We start from the raw sequence: 26,936 nt of genomic DNA on the forward strand, positions 1-26,936 counted from the left end.
GCTATTAATTTTGATTCCATTCTTTTTAAATTAATAGATCCTAAGTATAGAATTCAATTGTCTTTCATATACACACATAAATGTGGAGTTTCCAACTTAATGAATATGTCTGATATTAAAGGGAAAACAGCATTCTCTAAAGCCAAAAATAATGCTATTTCTCAATAATAGCGTTAACTCCTCATAGGAAATAAACATACTGTTCTTTGTGTGCAATAATTTTGACTTCTTTACTGTTAATATTAATTTTGATATAATGTAGCATTTTTATTTTATATTTGAATGTATTATCAATTTCTTCCATACTTTCCTTATAGCATTCTTCATGTCCTTATTCCTAAAAGTGTAAATCATGGGATTAAGCAATGGGGATAACATGGTGTAAAATATTGCTACAATTTTGTCAAAGGAGAAGGCAGTAGGAGGTCTTGCATATGTAAATATACATGGGACAAAGAACAAGATCACAACAGCAATGTGGGACCCACAAGTAGACAAAGCTTTCCATCGCCCTTCAGAACTGTGGGATCTCAGTGAGAGCAAGATAAAACCATATGAAACAAGCAACAAAGACAAGATTATGATGCAGATAAACCCACTGTTGGCAACCACCAAAAGGCCAAAGATGTGAGTGTCAGTGCAGGCAAGCTCCAGCAAAGGGTACAAATCACATATGAAATGATCAATGACATTGGGTCCACAGAAGGGCAGCTGCAAAGTGAAGATGATTTGTATGATGGAATGTAAGAATCCCCCTGCCCAGGCCACCCCTACCAGAGAGCCACAGAGCTTCCTGTTCATGATGGAAAAGTAGTGCAAGGGCTTGCAAATGGCCACATAGCGGTCATAGGCCATGGCTGTCAAAACAATCACCTCAGCCCCACCAAAGAAGTGTTCAGAAAAAAGTTGTATCATGCATCCTTCAAAGGAGATGGTTTTTCTCTCATAGAGCGAATCCACAATCATCTTTGGTGTCATGGCAGAAGAGAAACTTGCATCCAGTAAAGACAGGAAAGCCAGAAAGAAATACATGGGGGAGCCCAGCAGTGTAGGGCTACAGACAATGGTCACCACAATTGTCATGTTGCCCCCAATAGTTGCCATGTAGACAAATAAACATATAATAAATATCAGTTTTTGAACATTTGGATTCTGTGATAGTCCCAGGAAGACAAATTCAGTTATTAAACTCTGATTTTGCATGGTTTCCAAGGAAAAGTGAAAATCCAGTAGAAAATATGTAATTTGGTAATGATAAACACTTGCTTCAATCCCATTTATAATTTTGCAATCAACAGTGACTTATTACAGCTAAATCCAAAATTACAGTGAATGCTTGATTTCTTTGAGAATCAAAAAAAAGGAAAGAAAAAATTTTACAGGGTGACAGAAGCTCAGTCAGTTTGAGGTAGAGATATATAATAGAACACTTAAAATCTAGAGGTCTGCATACATGGAAATGGAAACAGCTATGTGTGGAAGATTTTCCATTAATCTCCTCTTGTGCAAACAAATGGAAAGAACAACTGAATTATTACACTTATTACAGACATATATCGTTTGAGAAGCATATATTTGTAATAGTATGGACATGCTCATATCTGCTTGTTTAGAAGATATAAACGAATGAATAATATTTTACTACAAAGGTTAAAAATATGCTTTGTTAGCCAGGCAGTGGTGGCACATGCCTTTAATCCCAGCACTCGGGAGGCAGAGGCAGGCAGATCTCCGTGAGTTTGAGGCCAGGATGGACCGACAGCCTCCAAAACAATACAGAGAAACCCTGTCTCGCAAAACCAAAAAAAAATATGCTTTGTTTATAAATTCTACTTTCAGTTAATAGAAATATTTTAACTATGAATAAAACTAACAAACCTGTAAAATGTACAGTAGTTTCTCTGATCAATTCTCCAATTAATTTCTCCTAGGTGCCTATACTATGAATCCCAAAACCATTTACAAATTATCATCAATATCATTATGATAAAACAAACTTCAAATGATCATGGCTTCAGCGAATATCTATGTATCATCCAGGTAAGTGTACCAATACACATCTCAGGGTCTGACTAGCATAGCCAAAGGTTAAAGCAGGAAAGAGAACAGATAGAAGTGAATCAGAAAACCAGCTCCTGAATCTTGTAGACTGGCCCAATACAGGATTTTCTATTTGTTCTGTGGCTTGGAGCAAATTACTTAAGGTACTAAAAAATCTCAAAGCCCCAGGTGACATTTCTGTATTTGAACATGATAAGAATGTCACTTATTGGGTTCTTAACAGGAAAATATGATACCATGAAGGCAGTCTGAATATCAGGAGAAAACAGTGTTGAAGTGTGAGAACACACCCCACAATTAGAATGATGGCATTCTACTCCTAATTCTAGTTTTACTATCACTGGTGGTGATAGACATTGTACCAATATTCATACATGTTTAAAAATGTTCTAAAAATTATTTTGGCTGGTCACAGCATAATCATTAACAATAGTATAAACATGTGCACTTTGCCCACAGATAAATTTATGGCAATACCCTCTGATTTCCTGCTTTAGATAACTTCATTGTATAAAGAAGATCAAATCAACTGGGACAGTAAAAGGAAGACAAGGGTTATATTAACATATTAATAATTCTTATCACCTATTTTTTAGCAAGTTTTCTTAATTAAGCTTATTCAAATAAAAGCTATCTTGAAAAAATGTTTAAATTCTACTGCCAAATACCTAACAATGCCAGCTTGCTCATGTAGTAGCCATTGTCACAGACAAACTAATGTACTTCTGTATCCTCTGACAGAAAATGGACAGAGTAACATAGATCAAGGTCAGCGATTTCATAAAGTCCACTGGACAGCTTTTACAACTGCATTTTAGAAAACATGTATCAATGATGACAGACGTCAGCATAGTTTCTAAGCAACATTTTCATAAAAAGTAAAAACTTAATTAGCATGAAATAGACTATGTCCTTTATATATTATGCTGTCTTCATTTGGAACCCTTAAATTGCAACAAATAAGTTGCAATTTGTTCATTTAATTATTTTATAAAGTTTATGAATAGTATTTCTGAAACTCTAAATGTGTTTGGAAACTTTATTGTTAACAACTGAAGCTCTAAAAGTTAATATAAAAGTGAAATGAGGCAGAAAACAATATAATTAATGGTGCATTACAGATACTAACCAAAGAGAGAGCTGCCTAAAATAAGCATGGATAGATGATTATATGAATCAAATATTTATTCCTCACCCATCTATGTAAGAATGTTCCTTTATAGGACTATCTGGGAATGATGTCCCTTTCAGATTTTGATACTTCCCTAAGCTCTCACTGATACTCTAATGATTGTCTCAGATACTTCAATTATCATAAACTTGATATTTCTGGAATGGAATGGGCTGTGATACCATTCCTGTGTTTCACTGGTGTTCATTCCATAGGGTACCTGAAGCTTCTTCTGGAGTCTTGCTAATTCATGTGACTTGAAGGAAACATTAAACCTTGGATAGCACCAAAATAGTACAGGGCTCTAAATGTTCAATTTTCCTGAACATTCTTAAGCAGGAACCAAAAATAATTATTTGCAAATATCAAACACAATTATGGAGAGTAAATAGACACATTTAACTCAGCATAGTCTACTCCTTGACTTCTGTGATATTTCTTACCTTAAGGTCCATTCTAATCAACTTGATTGGTGTGTAATTGCGGACATTATAAATTCTATGTTGTATATTAACAATCAGAAGAAGGGCAGCACTTCATGGTTCTATATCAAGATTCTTGAGCATTCTCTGAAAATTAACTGTTTAATCTTAACAATGAAGACGTGTTCAAGGATAAAAATATGTTTAAAAAATAAAACTGTTGTGGAGGCAAAATATAACATCTGCTTATTACATTATAACTGATTTGCATTTACTTCACAGATAAAATTTAAATATAATATTAATACTATTAAACCTATAATAATAGCTGCTTTGCATCTCACTTCAAAATTCTGCAGTTTTTATTTTGATGTTTATTTTGTATCAAGACTTGTTCCACTAGTTCCACATGTGTTGTTTTTCCTGTTCCTCTCACCACTAATCATAGCATCCCCAGTTTATATACTACATCCTACCTATAATTCCCTTCTGAAAATGAAATAAAATAATTCTAAATCTCACTGATGTCAATCAATTTCTTAACAATTCTAGTGATGACACTGCTGCTTTCTATGTAGTAGCTTTATTCGATGTCTGGTCAAACTCTAAGGTTCCTAATTTTTTCTTCTCATCATGGGCAAAGTAAAGGGGCATCTTCTGTAAACCATGGCCCCCACACGCTGTCTTCAGTATGTGATTAAAAAGAAACAGAAGAAGCAGTATTTTCCTTATTTCCAACCAGAATTTAAAGAGCTTTCCATGGGACTTGAGAACATGTAGCTCCATCCATCTCAAGGCTTGGAAACTTTCCATTATTGTGATTATCCAAGACATAATTTTGAGTGTTGTTTCTTCCCCACTTGTTTATAAATTTCTTTGTCCCCAAAGAATTAGAGGATTTTTTTCTTTTCTTTGAACTTCTGCATTTCTGTTTGAAGAAGTTTCCAGATATGAGTTGAGTTCTGAAACACTATTCCAGCTGTTCACAAAAGAAACATGGAATTTCTAGAAGACTAGATTATTTATCAATGGATAATAAAATGTCTATTCACACACAGAAATATTTGCTGATTAAAACGTTATGTTTTCCTACCAGAAATTGAATTGGAGATTCTTTGCCTTTAAAACTAAATGCAAAATTTTGACAATTATTTTTTTCTTGTATTATAGAGGTGACAACACAAGACTGGCCAGTGTCATATTAGTGAAACACAGCACTAAGCTGGAAGCATGAGAGAAAACTGGTACTTAACTCTCGGGCAAGTTCAGAAAAGACCATAGAGTGAAATACTTCTGATTTGTTCAATTTCAATATCACATTCAACTTAGATTTCACAACTCACAAAGAAAAGTAGAATTGAGGTGATGCATATAGAAAAATCAAAGCCCTGAGCATCAGCTCTTTAACAATCTATAGAAGTAAACAGAGGTGGTTTGTTTTCATTTTGGTTTGGGTTTTTTTTTGTTTGTTTGCTTGTTTGCTTGTATGTTTATGTTAGTTAAAAGTTCACAAGCTGGTCACTTTGAAACATCTAGATTTTTTACTGTTTCTATGATTTCCTTTGCTTATTATTTTGTTATCTATTTCAATAAATGGAGTGGAGTTAGACCACAAAGAAATATCTGAAGTGAAATAGGGCAGACAATGTTAAAATAAATACCACATTACTCCAGTTAGAAAACTGCTGATTGTTGCCAAGTTATGGGTGGCAGTAATGGACCTAAGACCTGTTCAAACAGAGGCAAATTATATATGGCAGTGGAAAACTAGACAACAAAAAAGCGTAGTGAAGCTCTGGATTTTAGGAGGGAACCTACAACCACCAATTTACTAAATCAGCACAATCTAAATATATGACCATATAGCAATATGTAAGTGTAGCTCTCATCCTTCATCAAGGAATCTTCACTTTCCAACAGATGGAGATCATTACAGAAAAACACAATTGCTGCTTGAGGTAAATGTGGGACCTGCTTAGGCCCAACTCCCCAGGCCTAACTCCCCACATCCTCTCCTTGGAACTTCCTGGGTTGGATCCTTGTGTAGTGGACCTGCTCCTGCAAGCAAGATCATACAGAGCCTGTGCTCATCACAGTCTTGGCTCCCTAGTATCACTGCTTGAGTCTTTGGCTGTACACCCTCTGCTTGAGTGAACCTGCCCTAGGGCATATGAACCATCAAGAGTCTGCCCTCATCAAGGTCTTGGTCCCCCTATGCCCTCTTCTTGAGAACTTCAAGGGAGCTCAGACCATGCAAAGTTGCTGACATCAAAGTCTTGACACACCTACGCCCACCTGGAGGTGAAAGGAGAGAGAAAGACCGACTCGCTCCCAATGGAAGAAGGGATGGAAGGATGACAGTATAAGAACACATTCATCAATAGAAAGAACAATATGACACCACCAGAATCCATGGATTCTACACCAGCAAGACCTGAACATCCCAACATAAATGAAGCAGAAGAGAAGAACCTTAAAAACAACTTTATGAAGACAATAAAGGCCCTAAAAGAGGAAATGATAAAATTCTTCAAAGAAATGGAAGAAAAAGCAAAGAAAATTTTACAGGAAATGGAGGAAAAGACAAACCAAAAATTAAAGAAATAATTCTCTTAAAGAAAGCAAGGCAAGCAAAGCCCAGATAAAACAACCAAACAAGTGAAGGAAACAATTCGAACAGTACAAGACTTGAAAGCTGAAATAGAAACAACAAAGAAAACACATAATGTGGGAATGCTGGAAACAGAAAAGCTGGGTAAAAGATCAGGAGCTACATATGTAAATATAACCAATAGAATATAAGAGATGGAAGAGAGAATCTCAGGTGTTGAAGACTCACTGGAGAAAATAGAGTCATTAACCAAAGAAAATCTTTTTGTTGATGTTGCTGCTTTTTAAATTTAAAAACATTTTTGTCTCTCTTTTTTTAAATTAGAAACAAGCTTGCTTCACATGTCAATCCCAACTTCCTCAACCTCCCCTCCACCCCTGCCCCCCCAACAAGTCATCCAACTCCCCAGTCAATCCCACTCTGTTCCCCAGAGAGTGAGTGCCTACATAGGGGATCTCCAAAGTCTGTCATATTATATGGATCAGGGCCTAGGCCCCTCCCCAATATGTCCAGGATGAGAGAGCATTCCTCCATGTAGAATGAACTCCCAAAGTCACTTTTTATGCCAGAGATAAATACTGATCTACTACCCAAGGCCCCACAAATTGTTCAGGCCTCCTCATAGATGACCAGATGCAGGGAGTCTTGATAAGTCATGTGCTGGTCTCTAAGCCATCAGTCTGGGTCCATGAGCTCCCCAATCTTCATGTCAGCTGATTCTGTGGGTTTCACCAGCCTCATCTTGATCCCTTTACTCATCACTCCCCGTCTCTGCAACTGGGTTCCAGAGTTCAGTTCATTGTTGAGCTATGCATGTGTGCCTCTGCTTCCATCAGCCACTGGATGAAGGCTCTAAGATGGCATAGAAGGTAGTCATGAAACTCATTATCAGGAAAGGGCATTCGAGGTAGCCTCTCTACTATTGTTTAGTTTGCCAGTTGGTGTCATCCTTGTAGATCTCTGGAAATATCACTAGTGCCATATCTCTCCTCAAATATATAATGCCTCCCTCTATCATGGTATCTCTCACCCTGATCTCTATTCTTCCACCATCTCAACCTTCCTACTCCACAATGTCCTCCTCTCCCCTCCTCTTGTCTCCCATTCTTTCTTTCTGATCCCTCTCTGCTCCCTACATGCTCTCAATCTGCTCAGGAGATCCTGTCTCTTTTCTGAGGCAACATACATATTTCTCTTAGAGTCCTCCCCATTTCTCAGACTCTTTGATTGTGTGATAGTAGGCTGGCAATCCCTGCTCCCTGTCTAAAATCCATATATGAGTGAGTGCATACCATGTTTGCCTTTTTGTGACTGGGTGACTTCACTGAGGATGGTTTCTTATAGTTTCTTCCATTTGCCTGCAAATTTCAGGATTCCATTTTTTCCCACTGAGCAGTACTGCATTCTGTAAATGGGCCACATTTTCTCTATCCAGTCTTCAACTCAGGGGCATCTAGGTTGCTTCTACATTCTAGCTATTATAAATAATGCTGCTATGAACATAGTGGAACAGACATTCTTGTATGAATGCAATCTTTTGGGTATATGCCAATGAGTGGAATTGCTGGGTCTTTTGGTAGACTGATTCTCATTTTCCTGAGGAATCTCCATGCTGATTTCAAAAGTGGCTGTATGAGTTGGCACTCCCACTACCAGCAGTGCAGGTACATTCTCCTTTCTCCACATCCTCTCCAGCATAAACTGTCATTGGTGTTTTTGATTATAAGCCATTCTTACAGGAGTAAGATTGTATCTCAGAGTTGTTTTGATTTGCATTTAGGTTAACCAAATCCCTGAAACAAAATATACAGGAAATATGGAACACTGTGAAAAGGACAAATATAAGAATAATAAGTATAGAAGAATGTGAAAAAGTACAGCTCAAGGGTAAAGAAAACATTTGACAAAATCATAGAAGAAAACATTCCCGACATAAAGAAGGATGTGCCTATGAAAGTAAAGAGGCTTTCAGAATACCAAATAGTGTGGACAACAACAACAAAATCCCTTTGTCACATAATAATCAAAGCATAAAATTTACAGAATAAAGAAAAATATTAAGAGCACTAAAGGAAAAAGGAAAAGAAACATATAAAGTCAGACCTATCATAATTACACACAAATTCTCAATGGAAACCCTGAAAGCCAGGAGGTCCTAGATATATGTTCTACCAACACTAAGAGACTACAGATGGCAGGCCAGACTATGTCCAGAAAAGCTTTCAATCATTATAGATGGAAAAAACAAAACAGTCCATGACAAAATCAGACTTAAACAATACCTATCCCAATATCCAGTACTAAAGAAAGTTCTGAAGGGAAAAGTTCCACCCAATGAAGTTAGCTTCACCCATGAAAATATAGACAATATATAATCCCACTAAACCAAAATTAAAAAGAAAAAAGGGGGGTACACACAATGCCACCACTACCAACAAACGCAAAACAAACAAGAATTAACAATCACTGGTTATTATTATCCCTCAATATCAGTAGTCTTAACTTGCCTATAAAAAGACACAGTCTACCAGAATGGATAAAAAGACAGAGTCTACCCATCTGCTGCATACAAGAAACATACTTCACATTCAAAGACAGATGTAACCTCAGAGTTAAGGGTTGATAAAATATTTGCCAATATAATGGACCCTCAAAACAAGCTGGTGTAGCAATCCTAGTATATAATAAATTAGACTTCAAACTAAAATCAATCAAAAGAGATGAAGAAGGTCATTTTCTATTCAGCACATGAAAAGTCAAACAAGATGAAGTCCCAATTCTGAGCATCTATTTCCCAAATATAAAAACATGCACATTCATAGAAGAAATATTACTAAAACTCAAATCACTCATAAAACCTCACCCACCTACAGTGGGAGACTTCAACACTCCACTCTCACAAATAGACAGGACCAGCAGATAGAAAATTAACACATAAAATAACAGAAGCTATGACCCAATCGGGTTTAGCAGGCATCTATAGAACATTCCAGACACAAAAAAATAAACTTGTTTTCTCAGTGGCACATGGAGACTTCTCTAAAATTTACCACATACTCTGCAACATAGAGCACTTCAACAGTAAAAAAAATATTGGAACAATGCCTGTATCTTATCACATCTCCACAGTTTAAAGTTAGAATTTAACAACTACACAAAATGCAGAAAACCTACAAACTCATGGGAATTAGCAATTGCACCATTCCTGAGTCAAGGAAGAAATAAAAAAATTAAAGACTTCCTAGAATTCATTGAGAATGGAGATGCATCGTGATCAAAATTATGGGACACTTTGAAAGCAGTGCTAAGAGGAAAGTTCATAACACCAAGTACCCACAAGAAGAAATAGAAAACAGCCACACTAGAGAATTAACAGCACAACTAATAGCATTAGAACAAAAAGAAGCAAACTCACCATAGAGGAGTAGATGCCGGGAAATAATCAAATTGAAAACAGTACAAAGAATCTAGGAAACACAGACTTGGTTTTTCAAGAAAATCAACAAGATAGAAAAACCTTTATCCAAACTAACCAAAAGGCATGGAGAAAAAAATGCTAATTAACAAAATCAGAAATGAAAAAGAGGCCATAACAATGGACACTGACAAAATCCAGAATCATCAAGTCATATTTTGAAAATCTATATTCAATAAAATTAAAAAATTAAAAGGAAATGAACATTTTTCTGGATAGATATCATTTACAAAAGTTAAATCAAGACTAGATAAGCTTCTATTTTTTCTCAATAACTTTAGTTTTTTCCATTCCAAAAGACCAACCACAATGAGGCAAGTTACTTTTATTGTGATTTTATTGTCTTCAAAACACAATCAGTACAGAACTGGATCATTTATCTCCATGCACAAAACTTAAATCCAAATGGATCAAAGACCTCAACATAAATCCAGCCACACTGAACCTCTTAGAAGAGAAAGTGGGTAGTACCCTTGAACGAATTGGTACAGGAGACAGCTTCCTGAACATAACACCACTAGCACAGACAGTGAGATCAACAATTAATAAATGGGACCTCCTGAAACTGAGAAGCTTCTGTAAGGCAAAGGACACAGTCAGCAAGACAAAAAGGCAGCCCACAGAATGGGAAAAATATTCACTAACCCCACATCTGACAGAGGGTTGATCTCCAAAATTTACAAAGAACTCAAGAAGCAAGTCTCCAAAACACCAAAGGATCCAATTAAAAAGTGGGCTGCAGAACTAAATAGAGAATTTTCAATAGAGGAGTCTAAAATGGCTGAGAGGCACTTGAGAAAGTGCTCAACATCCTCAGCCATCAGGGAAATGCAAATCAAAACAACTCTGAGATACCATCTCACTCCTGTCAGAATGGCTAAAATAAAAAACACCAATGACAATTTATGCTGGAGAGGATGTGGTGAAAGGGGAACACTCCTCCATTGCTGGTGGGAGTGCCAACTTGTTCAGCCACTTTGGAAATCAGTATGGAGATTCCTCAGAAAAACGGGATAAACCTACCACAAGACCCAGTAACTCTACTCTTAGGTATATATCCAAAAAATGTCCATTCATACAACAAGGATGTCTGTTCCACTATGCTCATAGCAGCATTATTTTTAATAGCCAGAACTTGGAAACAACCTAGATGCTCCTCAACCAAAGAGTGGATAGAGAAAATGTGGTACCTTTACACAATGGAGTAGTATTCAGCAGAAAAAAAAACAATGGAATCCTGAGATTTGCAGGCAAATGGATAACAATAGAAGAAATCATCCTGAGTGGGGTAATGCAGTCACAAAAAGAGAAACATGGCATATACTCTCTCATATATGGAATTTAAACATAGATCTGGGGAGTGCCAGCCTACAATCCCATGGCCAGAGAGTCTGGGAAACAAAAACTTCATTCAGTGGCTGATGGGAGAAGAGGCATACTCCCACGGCTAAGCACTGAGCTGAACTCAAGAAAGCCAGTAACAGAGAGGGAGGACTGATGACCAAAGGAGTTAAAACTAGGCTGGTTTAATCCCAGAAACAGCTGACCTGACAAGGGTTAACTCTTGAATCCCAGGGTGATGACTGGTAATCCAACATGGGACTGATCAAGACCCCCTGAATGTGAGTGTCAGTGAGGAGGCCTAGGTAATCTATTGAGCCTTGGGCAGTAGATCAGTATACATCCCGAGTATACACATGGACTTTGGTCTCCCATCCAACAGTGTGAGATGAACTCTCACCCTGAACTCTTGTGGGGAGGGTCTAGGCCCTGCCCTGGATGAAATGACAGACTATGGACACCCCCATGGAGAGCCTCACCCTCCCTGGGGAAATGAGGGGATAATGGGGAAGTTGGGGGGAGGGTACGGGAGGAGGGGAAGGAAAGGGAGAGGGACCTGGAACTGACTTGTGAATCAACCATGTTTCTAATCTAAATTTAAACATAAAAATAAAAAAATAATAAAAAAGAATAGATAAGCAATTTAAATTGACCAATAACCCCTAATGAAATAGTCATCAAAAGTCTGCCAACCAAAAAAAGCACAGGCCCAGATATTTTCACTGCAGAATTCTACCATAAATTACAAGAAGAGCTAATACCAATCAATACTCCTCAAAATGGTCCACACAATAGAAGCAGAAGAGACATTGCCAAATTTTTTATTCTTTTTATTAATTTCTTTTAATTTAAATTAGAAACAAGCATGTTTTACATGTCAATCCCAGTTCCATCTCCCTCCACTCCTCCCTTACCCCCCAGATACCGCCTATCCTATCCCCTTTCTGATCCCCCTGGAAGATGAGGCCTTCCATGGGGGATCTTCAAAGTCTGTCATATCAGTTGGAGCAGAGCCTAGACCCTCCACCATGTGTCTAGGCTGACAGAGTATCCTTCTATGTGGAGTAGGCTCACAAAGTCCATTCATGTACTAGGGATACATACTGATCCACTACAAGAAGCCCCATATATTATCCAGGCCTTCAAACTTACATGCTTGTTCAGTGGGTTTGGAACATTCCTATGCTGATTTCCCAGGTATCAGTCTGGGACCCATGAGGTTCCCCTTGTTCGGGTAAGTTGTTTTTTTGTATCTCTCCAGCCGGGTCTTCACCCTTTGCTCATCATTCATTCCTCTATGTAGCTGGATTCCAGGAGTTCAGCTCAGTGTTTAATTGTGGATTTCTGCTTATGTTTCCATCGCTGCTGCTGGTTGTGGTGGCCAAACTCTTTTTTCACATGGCTACAATACATTAGTACCCAAGCTACACACAGACACAACTAAGACAGAACTACAGACCAATCTCCCTTGAGTACATTGATGCAAAAAACTCAATAAAAGTACTGGCAATTGAATGCAAGAACACATCAGAAAAATCATCCAACGTTAACAAGTAGGCTTCATCCCAAGGATGCAGGAATGGCTCAATATATGAAAACCCATCAATGTAATCCACCATATAAACAAACTGGAAAAGTAAAAACCACATGATCATCACACTAGATGCTACAAAATTCTTTGACCTAACAACATCCCTTTATGATATAGGTCTTAGAGAGATTAGGGATAACAGGAACGTACCTAAACACAATACAAGAAATATATAGCCAGCATCAAAATAAATGGAGAGAAACTCAATGTGATTCCTCTAAAATTAGGAAGAAGACAAGGCTTTCCATTCTCTCCATATCTCTTCAATATTTTACTTGAAGTTCTAGCTAGAGCAATAAGAAAACAAAATGAGATCAAGGAGATAAAATTTGGAAAGGAAGAAGTCAAGCTTTCATTACTTGCAGATGATATGAGACTTTCCATAAGTGACATGAAGAATTCTACCAGGGAATTCCTGCAGGTGACAAACTTCTTCAGCAAAGTGACAGGATACAAAAAATATCAGGAGTCCTACCATATACAGATGATGAATGGGCTGAGAAAGAAATCAGAGAAACATCTCCCTTTACAATAGCCACAAACAACATAAAATATCTTGGGATAATGGTAACCAAACAAGCGAAGACCTGTACAATTAGAACTTTGAGTCTTTTTTTGGATATCAAATTAAATATTTTACTCACAAAATGTAAAGCATTATGTCTTCTGTTGCTAGGTTGAAAATCATCTCCAATGACTGTATATTTTTAAAGATTGTAAAACGCTTTTATATGTTAGTTCTCTCCAGTATGATGTCTGTTCTTTTAAAGCTAGGTAAGTATGTACTGAAACAATGAAATAATAAATTGGTATTAGTGATCAACAGATGATTTAAACTTATTAAGCTACCTTACAGTGTATTTGAAGTTTAAGAAGCCATTCTTTTAACTATAATGCATATCTGGCTGCTATATGTAATGTGAAACATGAGGCATGATAAATCCTCTTACAACTACTTACCTAGCTTTCACAGAACTTTGAGTCTTTAAAGAAAGAAACAAAAGAAGATATGAGAAAATGGAAAGATCCCCAGGGATGACCCCAACTAAGAATCTAGGCATCAGTGTAGAGGCTGCCTTTGATGCCCTTCCCCTATGATGAGATTGATCCTGGAGTCTTCATCCAGTGGCTGATGGAAGGATAAGCAGACACCCACAAGTAGGCACTAGACATACTCCTGGAATCCTGTTGTTGAGAGGGAGGAGGGATGAGCAATGTAGTCAAGACCATGCTGGAGAAACCTACAGAAACAGCTGACCTGACTTAGTGAGAGCACACAGACCCCAGCCAGAAACATGGGAAACCAGCATTGGGCAGATTCAAGTCCACTGAATGTGTGTGCCAGTTAGGAGGCTTCGGCAGTGTATGAGACCTCTAACTGTTGAATCAGTATTTATTGCTTTTGCTTAAATGGACACTGGGAGGCCATTCCCTATGGAGCAATACTATTTCAGCCCAGATTCATGGAGGAATGCCTAGGCCCTCCTCCAAATAATGTGACAGACTCTGGTGATCCTCCATGGAAGGCTTTACTATCCTTGGGGAGTGGGTGTGAGATGGGTTGTGGGCCAGTGGGGGTCATGAGAGGATGGGAGTGAGAGGTAACAGGGTGGGTTATTGGCATGTAAACTACGATTGTTTCTAAATAAACACAATCAGTCAAAATATGGACTTATAGAATCCAGTCCCAGTGGCTATTTCTATACCATAGCTCCCACATGGAAGGCTCAGGGAGCCTTTCAGAAGAAGAGAGGAAGATTGTATAAGCCAGAAGATCGGAGAGTTTGCTGTGAGATTATGTCTCCTAGAAATTTCAGAAGCTGCACCCATGAAGTCTCAGCAACATGGTTGCCTAAGCATAACCTAAGTAAGAACATGCTAGAGAGGACAGCTGAAAAACTATGGGGCCCCAACTCTACATGAAGAACTACAGGCAACTAAAGATTGCTGTAAGTGAAAATACAGTCTTCCCCAGGCAGAGAACACCAGTTAGTTTTTCAGTACCAATTTTTGGGAACAAGAGACCTTGGCTAGAGGCCCATTTCCTCATCAGCCTGGGAGCAGGCAGCTGTAACCAATAGAAAACATGTTTACCAAAAAACAATCCGGTGACCATAAGAAATGTTTACTGGAGCAATAAGTTCCTGATAAGTGCTCACCCACAGGAACACCCTGACCTTTACTGTTCCAATGACTAATCGCCTTTTCCTGACCCCACCACAGCTTCCTCTGGTGTCAGGGCATATAATAACCAACCAGGATAAGAATAAAGAGGGGCCTTCTTGAGGCCTTCTGGAAGCCTTCTTGAAGCGTTCTTTTACCACCGACTGGTCTCTGTGTCATCAATCCTGACACCCTCCACAGATTCTTGGCCAGGCTGTGCAGGGAGCAAAGCACCAAATAAATATGAAAACATACATCTAGTAGTATACAAAATAAACAGGGTGTATTTATGTTCACATGTTTTTATTTCCATGACACTTATTGATATATAGGCATCTCTCTATATATATTTTATAACTGCCTTATCAATTGCTATATGAAAATGCTTTGTCTTTGTGGGGGCAAAGGAGGGAGTACCTAATTTTTTATTTTTATTTTTAAAACAATTTTATTTTACATAGCAATCCTGGTTCCCTCTCCCTCCAGTCCTCCCACTGCCCTCACCATCTCTGCACCCCACCTCACTCCCATCTACTCCTCAGAAAGGGTGAGGCCTCTCATGGAGAATCATCAAAGTCTGTCACATCATTTGGGGCAAGAAGACCCAGGACTTCTGCCCTTGTATCTGGACTGAGCAAGGAACCTCTCCATAGGAAATGGGCTCCAAAAAACCAGTTCATACAGTAAGGAAAAATGGGATGAGGTCTATGATGCAGAATTCAGTTATAATACCTAGTTCCTCATACTCAAGAAAAATTTAGGAAATTTCATCATGAGTTCTCTAAGTAGTGCATAGAGTCAAGGAAATCAGTACCTAAGGTAAAATAGCAAATCTCTCTGACATAATGGTACTTTTTTGTCAGGTAAAACATAGTAACTTAGTCATAAAGATGGTTGAGATATGACTTATGAGATTAAAGCCATTTCTGAGTTACATGCTGAGGTTCAAATGTTAGATCTGAGATCTCAGTGTAATAGGAACTACATATAGGTAATGGATGCTATGAAGTTTGATCTTTGTAGGACATTATTGGGTTGATATTCTACTTCTACTTAAAATAGATGTGTATTAATTTGCTTCAGCTTCAACTTCATATCATGAATATTCCTGAATTTTTCATGTTATAGTAGATAATCATATAATTTATAAGTAAATCAATATTTACTTCAGGGATGAAGATCATTAGAAAAATAAAGTTAGCAAAGTTATAAAACATCTGCAAGACATTTTCGGGATTTGAAAGGTTACAGTGGTCATATGAATGTACAGAGCAGTTCTGAAGTGTACAATTGAATAAGTTCAGGTCTATTTCTCTTGCTGCAAAATTATGAATAAGATTACACATGTTAGTTTAGGGATGTCATCATGTTCCTTCAAATACTTTTTTTATTAAAAAAATTTAGTTCTAAATTTAAATTCAAATTAGAAACAAGGTTTCTTCACATGTCAATCTCACGTCCCTCTCCCTTTCCCTCCTCTCCTCTGACCCCTACCCACCACCCACGCAAAACCCCCTCCTTTCCCCAGGGAGGGTGAGTTCTTCCATGGGGGTGTCCATAGTCTGTCATTTCATCCAGGACAGGGCCTGGAAACTCCCCCAAGAGTCCAAGGTGAGAGTGCATCTCTCATTGTGGGATGGGCACCCAGTGTCCATTTGTATGTGAGGAATAAATACTGGTCAGCTACCAAAGGCCCCATAGATAGCCTAGGCCTCCTCACTGACACCCCCATTCAGGGGGGCTTTGGCTCAGCGGTTACTTCGACAGTGCATTCTGCTTGTTACTTACACTCGTGGTGTGTTCAAGCTTTGCCTCCAGCCCTTGCAAAGCTTTCAAATACTTTTTTAAAATTGAACAAGAAAATGTTTTCTCCATAAAGCTCTTACACAGACCAAAGTTTTATTAAGATCACATTCTTTGCTGGGCGGTGGTGGCACACGCCTTTAATCCCAGCACTTGGGAGGCAGAGACAGGCAGGTCTCTGTGAGTTCGAGGCCGGGCTGGACCGACAGCCTCCAAAACAATACAGAGAAACCCTGTCTCGTAAAACCAAAAACCAAAACAAACAAACAAACAAAAAACAAAACAAAAAAAAGATCACATTCTTTTTTGAGATGTGGCAGGATAAGAAAACTTAAATCTGGGTAATTTTTGCTAAGTAATTGGTATAAAGAGCAATTGTTGAGCAAAGGCTTTTGAACCTAAGTTTTTAAAGCTATCAAATCCATGTTGGATTTGGGTTTTAGTTGTACACTGAGAATGTATCTTTGATAACTCTGCTCTCACTGAGCTTAAGAATTAAAAGGAAAAAAATGTCTGCTCAGGGACTCAGCCTTCCCACGCCACCTCACTAGTGCTCAGCACTGACCCCATCTTCATTCTGCTTGCTTATCAACACCTTTTCTATTTTGTTAAGAGTGCTCTCTCCACTGGGCTGCTTGGGATGGTATCATCATTTGGTTCTCAGTTTAAAAGTTCCCAAGGAAGACCAGCTGATTCCTAGAATTAATCAGTTATTCAATGCTTCAAAGAAATGACCCCAAAAATCGTTTATATCTTGGGTATCTTTGTTTTTATTTTTATATAAATTATTTTCTTCATTCACTAAGACATAAGGTCCCAAATGTAAGCAAAACATAACATCTTATCTACTATTTCTGGAATATTTGCCAAAACTTCAAACTCAACACATCCTTGTAAAATGAAAGAACAAAAGTTGTAGTTGTTGATTATAGCTGACGATTTTTTTTTTGGTTTTTTGAGACAGGGTTTCTCTGTATTGTTTTGGAGGCTGTCCTGGAACTCACTCTGTAGACCAGGCTGGCCTCGAACTCACAGAGATCCACCTGCCTCTGCTCCTGAGTGCTGGGATTAAAGGCGTGTGCCACCAAAGCTCGGCTCAGTTGGACTTTTTATACATAGATACTGGCTAAACACACACACACACACATATTTAAGAATGAAAATAATTATTTCAATAGTTTATTTGAAAACTATAGTTGATCCTATCCTTAATGTTATGTCATATATCATACATACTTGTTTTAGGATACCAGAATATTAACTTATCCAGAACGTTAGGCTTCACATACACCTAATTAAGGAAAAAATTTAAACACCATAGTATATTTATGGAATTTTCACAGAAAAAAATATTTAAGAATACAAATATCCATTATTGTGGGAAGCCAAAATTCTGAATGTAATAGCAAAACCACACCCCCATAGCCATTCAATTAAGCTGCACAAGTCTATAGAGTTGTTTTTATCTTGTGGAGAATATAAGATTTCAATTCAAAGACATATAATTTTAAAATCTCTGCAATCAACCAGAAGTGACCCTGAGTTTATTTCACTAAAGAATAACAAGAGAATATTGGGAAGTGCCCCAGAATGTAAAGTGTTTGCTGCACAAGGAGAAGGACCACAGTTCAGGACCCCAGAATCTATATGAAAATAGGGTAGCCTATAAAGAAGTTGGCTGGTCATAGTTTCCAAAACTATGACTTTTGGATTCAGTGAATGATCCTCAAGGAAGGTGGAGATCCATATGGAAAATACCTTTGCCTCAACATGCATGCACAAATATCCATCTTCATATTCATCAGCACATAGATATGCATTTGCATATATATGAAAATGCAGAAGTGTATGCATGTATGCACACCATAACCAACTATACAAACACACACACATGTGGTGTGTGTGTCTGTGTGTCTGTGTGTAAAAAAAACCAACATAAAAAATGAAAAATGTTAGACCAGAATTTCAGTGAATGGTGGCTACTATATTAAACAGCACTGTAATAAACAGAAACCACCTTAAACCAGAACATGTGGAAGCTTGTGATGATGTAAGTCAAAAATCCAAAAATGCTGGTATTTGTTCACCCTGCTCACTTGCTTTTCATCTTTATTTGCAAACTTTTAATACCTAAATGTCTTTGAGACTTATTCTCATCAAGTAGTATTTATTAAGCATATGTTAGGTGACTAAGAGTGTTCCATTAACTAGGGTTACAGCATGAAGTGAGAAACACAATCCCTGCTGTGACAAGAACTAAGAAGTGAGCAGGGAAACGTAACATGTAATCCAAGTAATATTTATAAAGAAATACTGATCATGAATCTTAAAGAAATAACCTGAATATAGAGGTTTACAATAAATGAAGTAAATTACTAGAGGAAATCAGGAAATGCCTCTCTTTTAATGTAGGAGTTTATAGGGAAATAGAAAAGTATAAATTAATAACTAAACAGCCAGTAAAAATAAAGCAAATCCTTTGAAAATTTATTTCATCCAAGAGTAGACTTAACAAAGAAAATTCACTAGTCTGTGAAAGGTTCACACTATGGGTTGTTTTGCTTTAGTTTTTGTTTTCACAGATGTTCCCAAAGCATTGAGAGGGAGAACCTGTATTACAAAATATGCTGGTATGGTGAGCTGAAGATATGGGCAGAGATGGATTAAGCAGGATGCATTGAACCTGCCTTTTAAATTTGGAAGTTGCCTCTTCTAATGTGTATCTAATGGTCTGGAATTAATGAAGAAGGTATATCTCCAAGAGATTTCTTTGTCTTTGTCATACAATGGCAATCAGGGCCCCTTTTCATCCACATTTTCCTCAAAACACTTTTCACCTGTGCATTCCACAAGATATAGATCAAAGGATTTAACATTGGTTTAACAATGGTAGCAGACAAAGTCATGTCATTGTCTATGGGGCAAGTGACCGCAGGCCTCCTGTACAAGAAGATACATAGTACAAAGAACAGCACACCCACTCTGAAGTGAGAACTACATGTGGAGAGGGCTATGCACCTTCCTTCAGAGCTGCAAGACTTCAGGGAAAACAGGATGACTACATAGGAAGAGATGAGGGTAAGGAAAATGGTCATACACATCACCACACTATTGATAATGTCTAAGAGACCCAGGATATGGGTGTCCATGCAGGCCAGTTAAAACAATGGAAACAAGTCAGAGATGACATGATCAATGATATAGGTGCCACAAAATGGTATTTGATACATGAAGAGAACCTGAATAGTTGCATGAATATATCCTCCAACCCCAGCTCCTCCCACCATCAGACAGCACTCGAGGACTAGCAATGGTCATATAATGCAGAGGTTTACAGATGGCCACATAGAGGTCATAGGCCATCACAATGAGAAGGATGATCTCTACCCCACCAAAAATGTGCTCAGCAAAGGGCTGGGCCATCCTTCAAGGGAGATGGTAATGTTCTCAGACAGACAGTCTACAATCAACTTGGGAGCAGTAACTGAAGAGTAGATGACATCCAAAAGGGATAAGGAAATGAGGAAAAAGTACATGGGGGATCTTAGATTCAGATTCATAGTTATAGTTACCACAATCAATAGGTTTCCCAACAGTTTGGCCATGTATATGATAAACAAAGCAGAGAAGATTGTTCTCAGCTCTGGAATCCTTGTGATGTTCAGAAGAATAAATTCAGTCACATTCTTTGGATTCTCCATTTGTTGTGAATTGGTGAAAGCATGGAATTCTTCACTGAAGCATCTATTAAAATGTATTACTTCTAATTAATAGCTATCCAATGAACTGGATGTTTTTGCACCCCATGTTTCCACCCTCTTAAGCTTTCTTGTTTTGTTTTGTTTTCTCTAACTAACTATACACACTACCATGTGTTAGATGCTAACAATAATGTATGATGGCAACTTCTGTTGTAACCCCAGAAGTCTATATCCTCTCCATCATTCAACTCAGACTTTCTGTTATGGAGCTTGATTCTGCAACAATAATCCCTGTTTTGGAGTTCTACAGCATACAAAGTCCGAAGAAAATATGCCTTTAATACCTTGGTGGAAGTCAGATAGTATTAAATAGGAGCAAACTGATAAATCTTAATCTGTTTAATGCTATCTGGACTTACATTTGTCTTTTCCTGTCTCACGTTTCCCAATGAATTTCCTGTTTCCCCAATGTCAGCTGTTTCTGCTCAGCCCTTTCCTAGGTTTCTGCTCTTGAAAACCTTGCAGATAGGCTGTTGACCTTCATTTATCGTTGAACATACTCAAGAATTCAGAAAGTATGTGAGTATTCATGTATTATATATAGATATATAGGTAGATAGGTATTTATATAGATATAGCTATTGAATGTTTATATTATACTCCTTTATGACTTGTAAGATTATATATGCCTGGAAATTTCCATTTATCAAGAACCATAAGTATATAATCTAACAAGGAAGAGGCCTTCTAAACTCATTGGTTTTTGTTTTATTTTGTTGACAATTTCGTGGGTTGTGCAGTTTTGACCTGTCAATATAATGTATTTTTGAGTAGTTTAAAAGCAATGGAGTTCACTGTGGTAATATCATATAGAATTTGTTTTGTTGATCCTACTCAGCTTCTCTCTACCATACCCTTGCCACTCACTTGTAACATTCTTCCCCTCACTAGTTTTCTTTCTGTTCTAATTTTATATTTAGTCACAAACTGTCCTTTTCTCCTCTTCCGTTTCATAGATCCTTTTCAACTTTTATGACATCCCACATACATATAAATACAAAATGTCTGCATGCATACAAACACACATGCCTACACACACATACACACATGCGTACATACATATTGCAGGAAGTTTGGTGTCTTTGTACAGGAGAAACACCCCAGTGTCAGAGTGAGCAGATTTAGTTCTCTTATGCTGGAAACCTCCTTACAGATGACTATTCAGTGCCACTGAAGCAGAATGAGCAATAGAAATCAAAGCCAATGTGAGCCAGGGGCTGATTAAAGAAACAGTGTTAAGATCTTTATAATTTTCTTTCCTAATTTCTATAAAACTGTAAGAGATAGCTGCAATGAAATGTCATGCATATTTAATCTTAGCCTTGTTGATTCTGAGGGAAGAAGAGTATGAGTTGGAGAACTCTGAGATGTATGGTGAATACATGACTCAAAAAAGAAAACAAAGGCAAAATATTTACAGGAGATAAAAGCTAATGGCAGCCGGGCAGTGGTGGTGCATGCCTTTAATCCCAGCACTCGGGAGGCAGAGGCAGGCGGATCTCTGTGAGTTCAAGGCCAGGCTGGACTGACAGCCTCCAAAACAATACAGAGAAACCCTGTCTCGTAAAACCAAAAAATAAAAAAATAAAAAAAAGCTAATGGCAAAACAAGACTGAAGACTGTGAGAAGTCCTGAAACTCAGATAAATCCATTTATTTGATAAATCTACAGCCCAATCTGCTGCTTACTATATCCTTTGTCTTCTCAAAAAATGCCATCCTTTCATCAATATAAAAGAAAGAACAAGAATGCAACAGTTTGGTTTTGAGCCACTGCTACCACACAATGCTTATGAACTGGTTTTAAAAGAATCTTAACTGTAAAATGTTGGTAGCTCAGACCTCTCCATTCTGAGACCAATTGTACAAACAAATAAAACAAGTGAATACTTAACATACTTGAAATAAAGTTGTATTTTGGAATTTAGTTGTTGTAATAACCTCAAATGCCATCTCTCAGACTAATTGCCACAATTTCTATCAAGTAATTTTAAGGCATCTTCAGTTTCATTTTTTGTCAATTCTATGATGTGCAAGAACCACTCACCGGATGATCCAAGCAAGTAAAAGGCAAAGATTATGGAGGGAACTTATCTAGGGCCATTTTTACCAAAAGTCCAGTGCCAGTACACATGTTCTCAGGGCCAGTTCCTCTAGAGAATAGTGATGAATCAGATCAGGGTAAGGCAATCCAGCCACCATGGAGGAAGTGACTTTGTTAGCAGTAGAGTTTCTACTGACTTCAAAGGAAGATTAATGCTGGATGTTCTGAGTGTCCCAGTATCTATATAGGAAACAGCTTGTGGTTTGGAAAGGACTTGAAATTTTCTTTGTAGATTCTCAAAAGTCAGCCAGCAAAATACCTCACAAAAATCACCCATAGCATTGTGTCTACCATTTAGTTTTATTTTGATCTTAATTAGTAAGCTGCCCCAAAACATATTTTAGAAGGAACACTATTAGAATATTGTCTCTTAAGTAATGGACTTGTGAGGAAATAGTTCAGAGCATAATTTGCTAGAGGCACAGATTGCTAAGCTATACATATTTGCCTCATTTCAATCACATTCCTATGTGACCATGTCTCCACTGACTGAGAATCTAATCACTCTACCAGTAATTTCCCATCTATCCCCATGCCATTGAGAAATTTCCCAGAAGCAGAAGTAAAGTGGAACAAGGCCAAGATGATACTCTACAAAGCAATCGAAAGTCATAGATCATAGTAGGAGCTTTTCAGTTTCTTATTTCACAAGTAAGTTATTACCTTCATGAACATGATTGTCCATACATTGGTTTATCCAACTTGAAATGAATCGAGGAAAGGGATTTTTTTTACCTTAGCTACCTAGTTAGTACTCTGTCCTAAACATTTTTTCCAGTCCTGTTATTCTTATCTTTTAAGATTATTATTGAAATACACATAAAATACCAACATTATTTTCCTTATGAATTTTAGGAAAAACACAACACATTTCCTTTTGTTTAATATATATATATTGTATGCTTGTATGTATATATGTATTATATTGTGATCATATATACACCATTACCTTCTGCTATTACTCCTCCTACCCCTGCCAACCCTCTTGTTAACTAGCCCCTCTATCTAAATAACATCATTTCTCTAATTATCCCAAATCTTACAATCTTTCTGCCCCTGGACTTGGCTATTATTTCTTCACTATATATAATCATATGGCAGCAGTTTTTGAGATTTACTTGGTTTAATAAGAAATACCATAAAATTTCTTAAAATTATTAACAAGGAGCAAAAGTCCATCCCCTGAGCTTGTCTGACATGTTTTTAATTTCTAATTGTGCTTTTAAATTGTCTACTTAACTTACTCACTCATACACTAAGAAGTTGGTATATCACTTAGGACAAAGTCATCAGCCTCGGTATTCTACCTGAAAACACCCTGTCTTCGAATAGAGGACATTGTCTCAATACTTCTCCTTTTCCCTGGCTTTTCATGATATCTAGGTAATCACAGGACAAAGTAAATGACAATTAGCGTAACTTAGAGTCTGTTGAAATGTTTATTCCTCACTAGAATGTTATATTTTAGTAACTTAAGTGCTGAATGTTTCATCTTCCAGGCTTGATTTGTGAGGGAAAATGTCATTTTTCTAATAATTTGATATATTCAAACATTAAGGCAGACCAGATGGTCACATTCCAAAAACAAGTGTACAAGGTCCACAATTAGAGTATGTTCAAATTATGGAAGAAATATCTCCCTGAACAGTAAATTTGAGAAAGGGGATATATTCATGAAGCACGAATGGAGAGGCTACAGTGAAAGAATCTTGGATTTGTAAAGGTGTTTCTGTAATAATATGAAACATCTTTACATTGCTACAACTGAGAAAAGACAAAATTAAATAAATAAAAGACTAAAAAAAGAAAAAAATGACATTTCCTCAAAGGGTAAAGGGACACACCAACAATATGTACCAATTCCTTATCTTTTTGTATAAACATACCATGAATTTTGTTCTTTCTTTGACAAATGGAAGACTGAGAGTGAGAAACTGTATTTGAAACCTGAAGCTGACTTGATGTAAAAGCATTTCTCAACTTCAATTACCTTCTTTGTAAGATGGATACAGTGTCATTAAAATGATCAGTTTAGATCCTAGGCCATCTACCTAAGTGGATGTTTCTGTTAGATTTTAAGGCATTTAGTATAAACATATGAATCATACATACGAAGTAATAGCATGAGAAAATCATATATCAGTGTGATAAAATGGATGAATATTTTCTCTTATTGCTACAAATGGCTACTCTAGCTATGAAGAGGGAAAATGTACCTATCTTTTATATCCTAAAAAATATTTAACCATGATAATATTTGAAAAATAAGAACAAATTTGGAGTAATTTCAAAATTTCTACATATATTTCATCCTTGGGGGCTAGGATTGGGCAATAACAGGTCAGAAATTCTTTCTTCTTCCTTTTACATACTTGCTCTACTACAGTTTAATATTTTTTGCATAAATAATACAAAATACACATGACATTAAAAACAAGCCAAATTTTCTTTTGTTCCTCAAATGTCTAATTCCTATTTATCTATTTTTTTTTTGTTACCACGTTCTATGCAAAATTTACTTTAAGTTCTGCCTCTAAGTCAGTGTCACCCAAGTAATAAATGTATGAAAATATTAAATTCTTAATGGTGACTCTAGAAAAGAAATTCTCCAAAATTATTAAAAGTGTATACCTGGTGTTTTTTATTAGAAATCAAGACTCTATGAATATTAATATTTTAACCTTGAAAACAAAGCACACAGTAAACATTATTAAAGGTTCACAGAAGGCCTAGCAGCTAATAAGTGCCCCAAAACACTGTTGTGGGAAGTTTTGTTTTTACTACTTGCTAACAATCTGTGAAATTTGTAAATTCTCTTTCACAGTTTACCACAAACACAATGCCAGTAGCTTATCTGCATCACCACCTTCTTGTCATGTGGAACAGGTTGTTACTCTCCTCTTCAACAAACTCTTCATAGCATTCTTTACCTCTGCATTTCTTGCTGTGTAAATGATGGGGTTTAGCATGGGAGTGATGATGGCAAAGAACACAGTCACCAGCTTGTCCACAGAGTAGGTGGTCACAGGGCGCATGTAAGTAAATATGCAAGGCACAAAGAAGAGAACAACCACAGTGAAGTGAGAGCCGCACGTGGAGAGGGCTTTATTTCTCCCTGCAGAACTATGAGATTTCAAGGATTGCAGGATAACTATGTATGAGATAAAGAGCATGGTAAATATGAGCAAGCACATGGCCCCACTGTTGGCAGCCACTATCATACCCAGCCTGTGGGTGTCTCTACAAGCAAGTTTCAATAACGGGAAGAGATCACACATGAAGTGATCAATGATATTGGGGCCACAGAAGGGCAGATTGATCATAAAAAATATTTGCATGGTGGCATGCAGGATTCCTCCAACCCAGGCTATCACAACGAGGAGTCTGCAGAGCCCTTGTTGCATGATAGTGACATAATGTAGAGGTTTGCATATGGCCACATATCGGTCATAGGCCATAACAATGAGGAGGATAATCTCTGATCCTCCTAGGAAATGCTCCACAAAGAGCTGAGACAGACAGCCACCCAAAGATATGGTTCTCCTCTGGTACAACAGGTCAACTATCATTTTGGGTGTGGTGACAGAGGTGTAGAAGGCATCTATGAAGGACAAGTAAGTGAGAAAGAAGTACATAGGTGCTGAAAGGGTGGGGCTGAAGGAGATAGTGATGACAACAAGTAGATTAGCCAACACGGTAAATAGGAAAACAAGCAAAAAGACAATGAACAGTATTTTCTGCAAGCGTGGATTCTGTGTGAGTCCCAAGAGAACAAATTCAGTCACGTTACTCTGAGGCCTGTGGAGCTCCATTCAGGAAATAACACCTCAAGATCTGAACTCCCTACAGAAACATAAAGGTAGGTAATTAATCCTGAATGTATTTGTCATCTGATGTTCACACCACAGCAATAGTGCTTTCTGTAACTGTGGAGGGATGAAATGAACAAGGCGATCAAGAGCATGATATTGAAAACCACACAGAGAGCTGACAGGAGCTAGTGGAAATTCACAGACTATGGACCACCAGCTGGGGAACCTGCATAAAACCAAACTATACCCTGTGAATTTGGGTGACGGTTATATGGCTTGATCTGTTGGGGATGGCCTAGCAGTGGCACCAGGACCTATCCCAGTTGCATGAACTTACTTTTTCAAGCCCATTTCCTATCTTGGGATACATTGTTCAGCCTTGATATATGGAGGAGGTGCTTGGTGCTGCTTCAACTTGGTATGCTAGACTTTGTTGACTCTCCAAGGAAGGCCTCACCACCTCTAAGAAGTAGATGAGGAATAGGAAGGGAGGAAGAATAGGCGTGGGAAAAGGGGAGGGAGGGAGAACTAGCTTTGATATATAAAATGAAAAGTAACTTTAAACAAAATAAGAAAGAAGAATTTTTGTGCTATTCACCTTCCATGCAGTTAAGTGTTGGCT

At 37.5% G+C, this 26,936-nt stretch overlaps 2 protein-coding genes and 1 pseudogene across 2 annotated transcripts; all 3 read right to left on the minus strand.

The window, feature by feature from the left end:
* Nucleotides 1-267: 267 nt before the first annotated feature.
* Nucleotides 268-1,218, minus strand: LOC101833639 (olfactory receptor 4C15-like). Its single transcript, XM_005064980.3, has one exon. It carries the CDS (start codon nt 1,201-1,203, stop codon nt 268-270), a length of 936 nt encoding a protein of 311 aa, XP_005065037.1. The 5' UTR covers nt 1,204-1,218.
* Nucleotides 1,219-19,361: 18,143 nt separating this feature from the next.
* Nucleotides 19,362-20,339, minus strand: LOC101829570 (annotated as a pseudogene).
* A 3,466-nt stretch (nt 20,340-23,805) lies between these two features.
* LOC121140281 (olfactory receptor 140-like) lies at nt 23,806-26,314 on the minus strand. The gene is made up of 2 exons (XM_040744973.1): nt 25,410-26,314; nt 23,806-23,881 (listed from the first exon to the last, which is right to left on the minus strand). Exons 1-2 carry the CDS (start codon nt 26,312-26,314, stop codon nt 23,806-23,808), a joined length of 981 nt encoding a protein of 326 aa, XP_040600907.1.
* Between the last annotated feature and the right edge of the window lie 622 nt (nt 26,315-26,936).

Source organism: Mesocricetus auratus, unplaced genomic scaffold (genome assembly GCF_017639785.1).
Source record: "Mesocricetus auratus isolate SY011 unplaced genomic scaffold, BCM_Maur_2.0 Super-Scaffold_100004, whole genome shotgun sequence".
NCBI lineage: Eukaryota > Metazoa > Chordata > Mammalia > Rodentia > Cricetidae > Mesocricetus > Mesocricetus auratus.

Coding starts and splice junctions, on each gene's coding strand:
- LOC101833639 (XM_005064980.3), bottom strand. CDS start 1,203: ATGCAAAATCAGAGTTTAATAACTGAATTTGTCTTCCTGGGACTATCA.
- LOC121140281 (XM_040744973.1), bottom strand. CDS start 26,314: ATGGAGCTCCACAGGCCTCAGAGTAACGTGACTGAATTTGTTCTCTTG. Junction 23,882..25,409: donor AAGAATGCTATGAAGAGTTT/GTTGAAGAGGAG, acceptor GTGATTACCTAG/ATATCATGAAAAGCCAGGGA.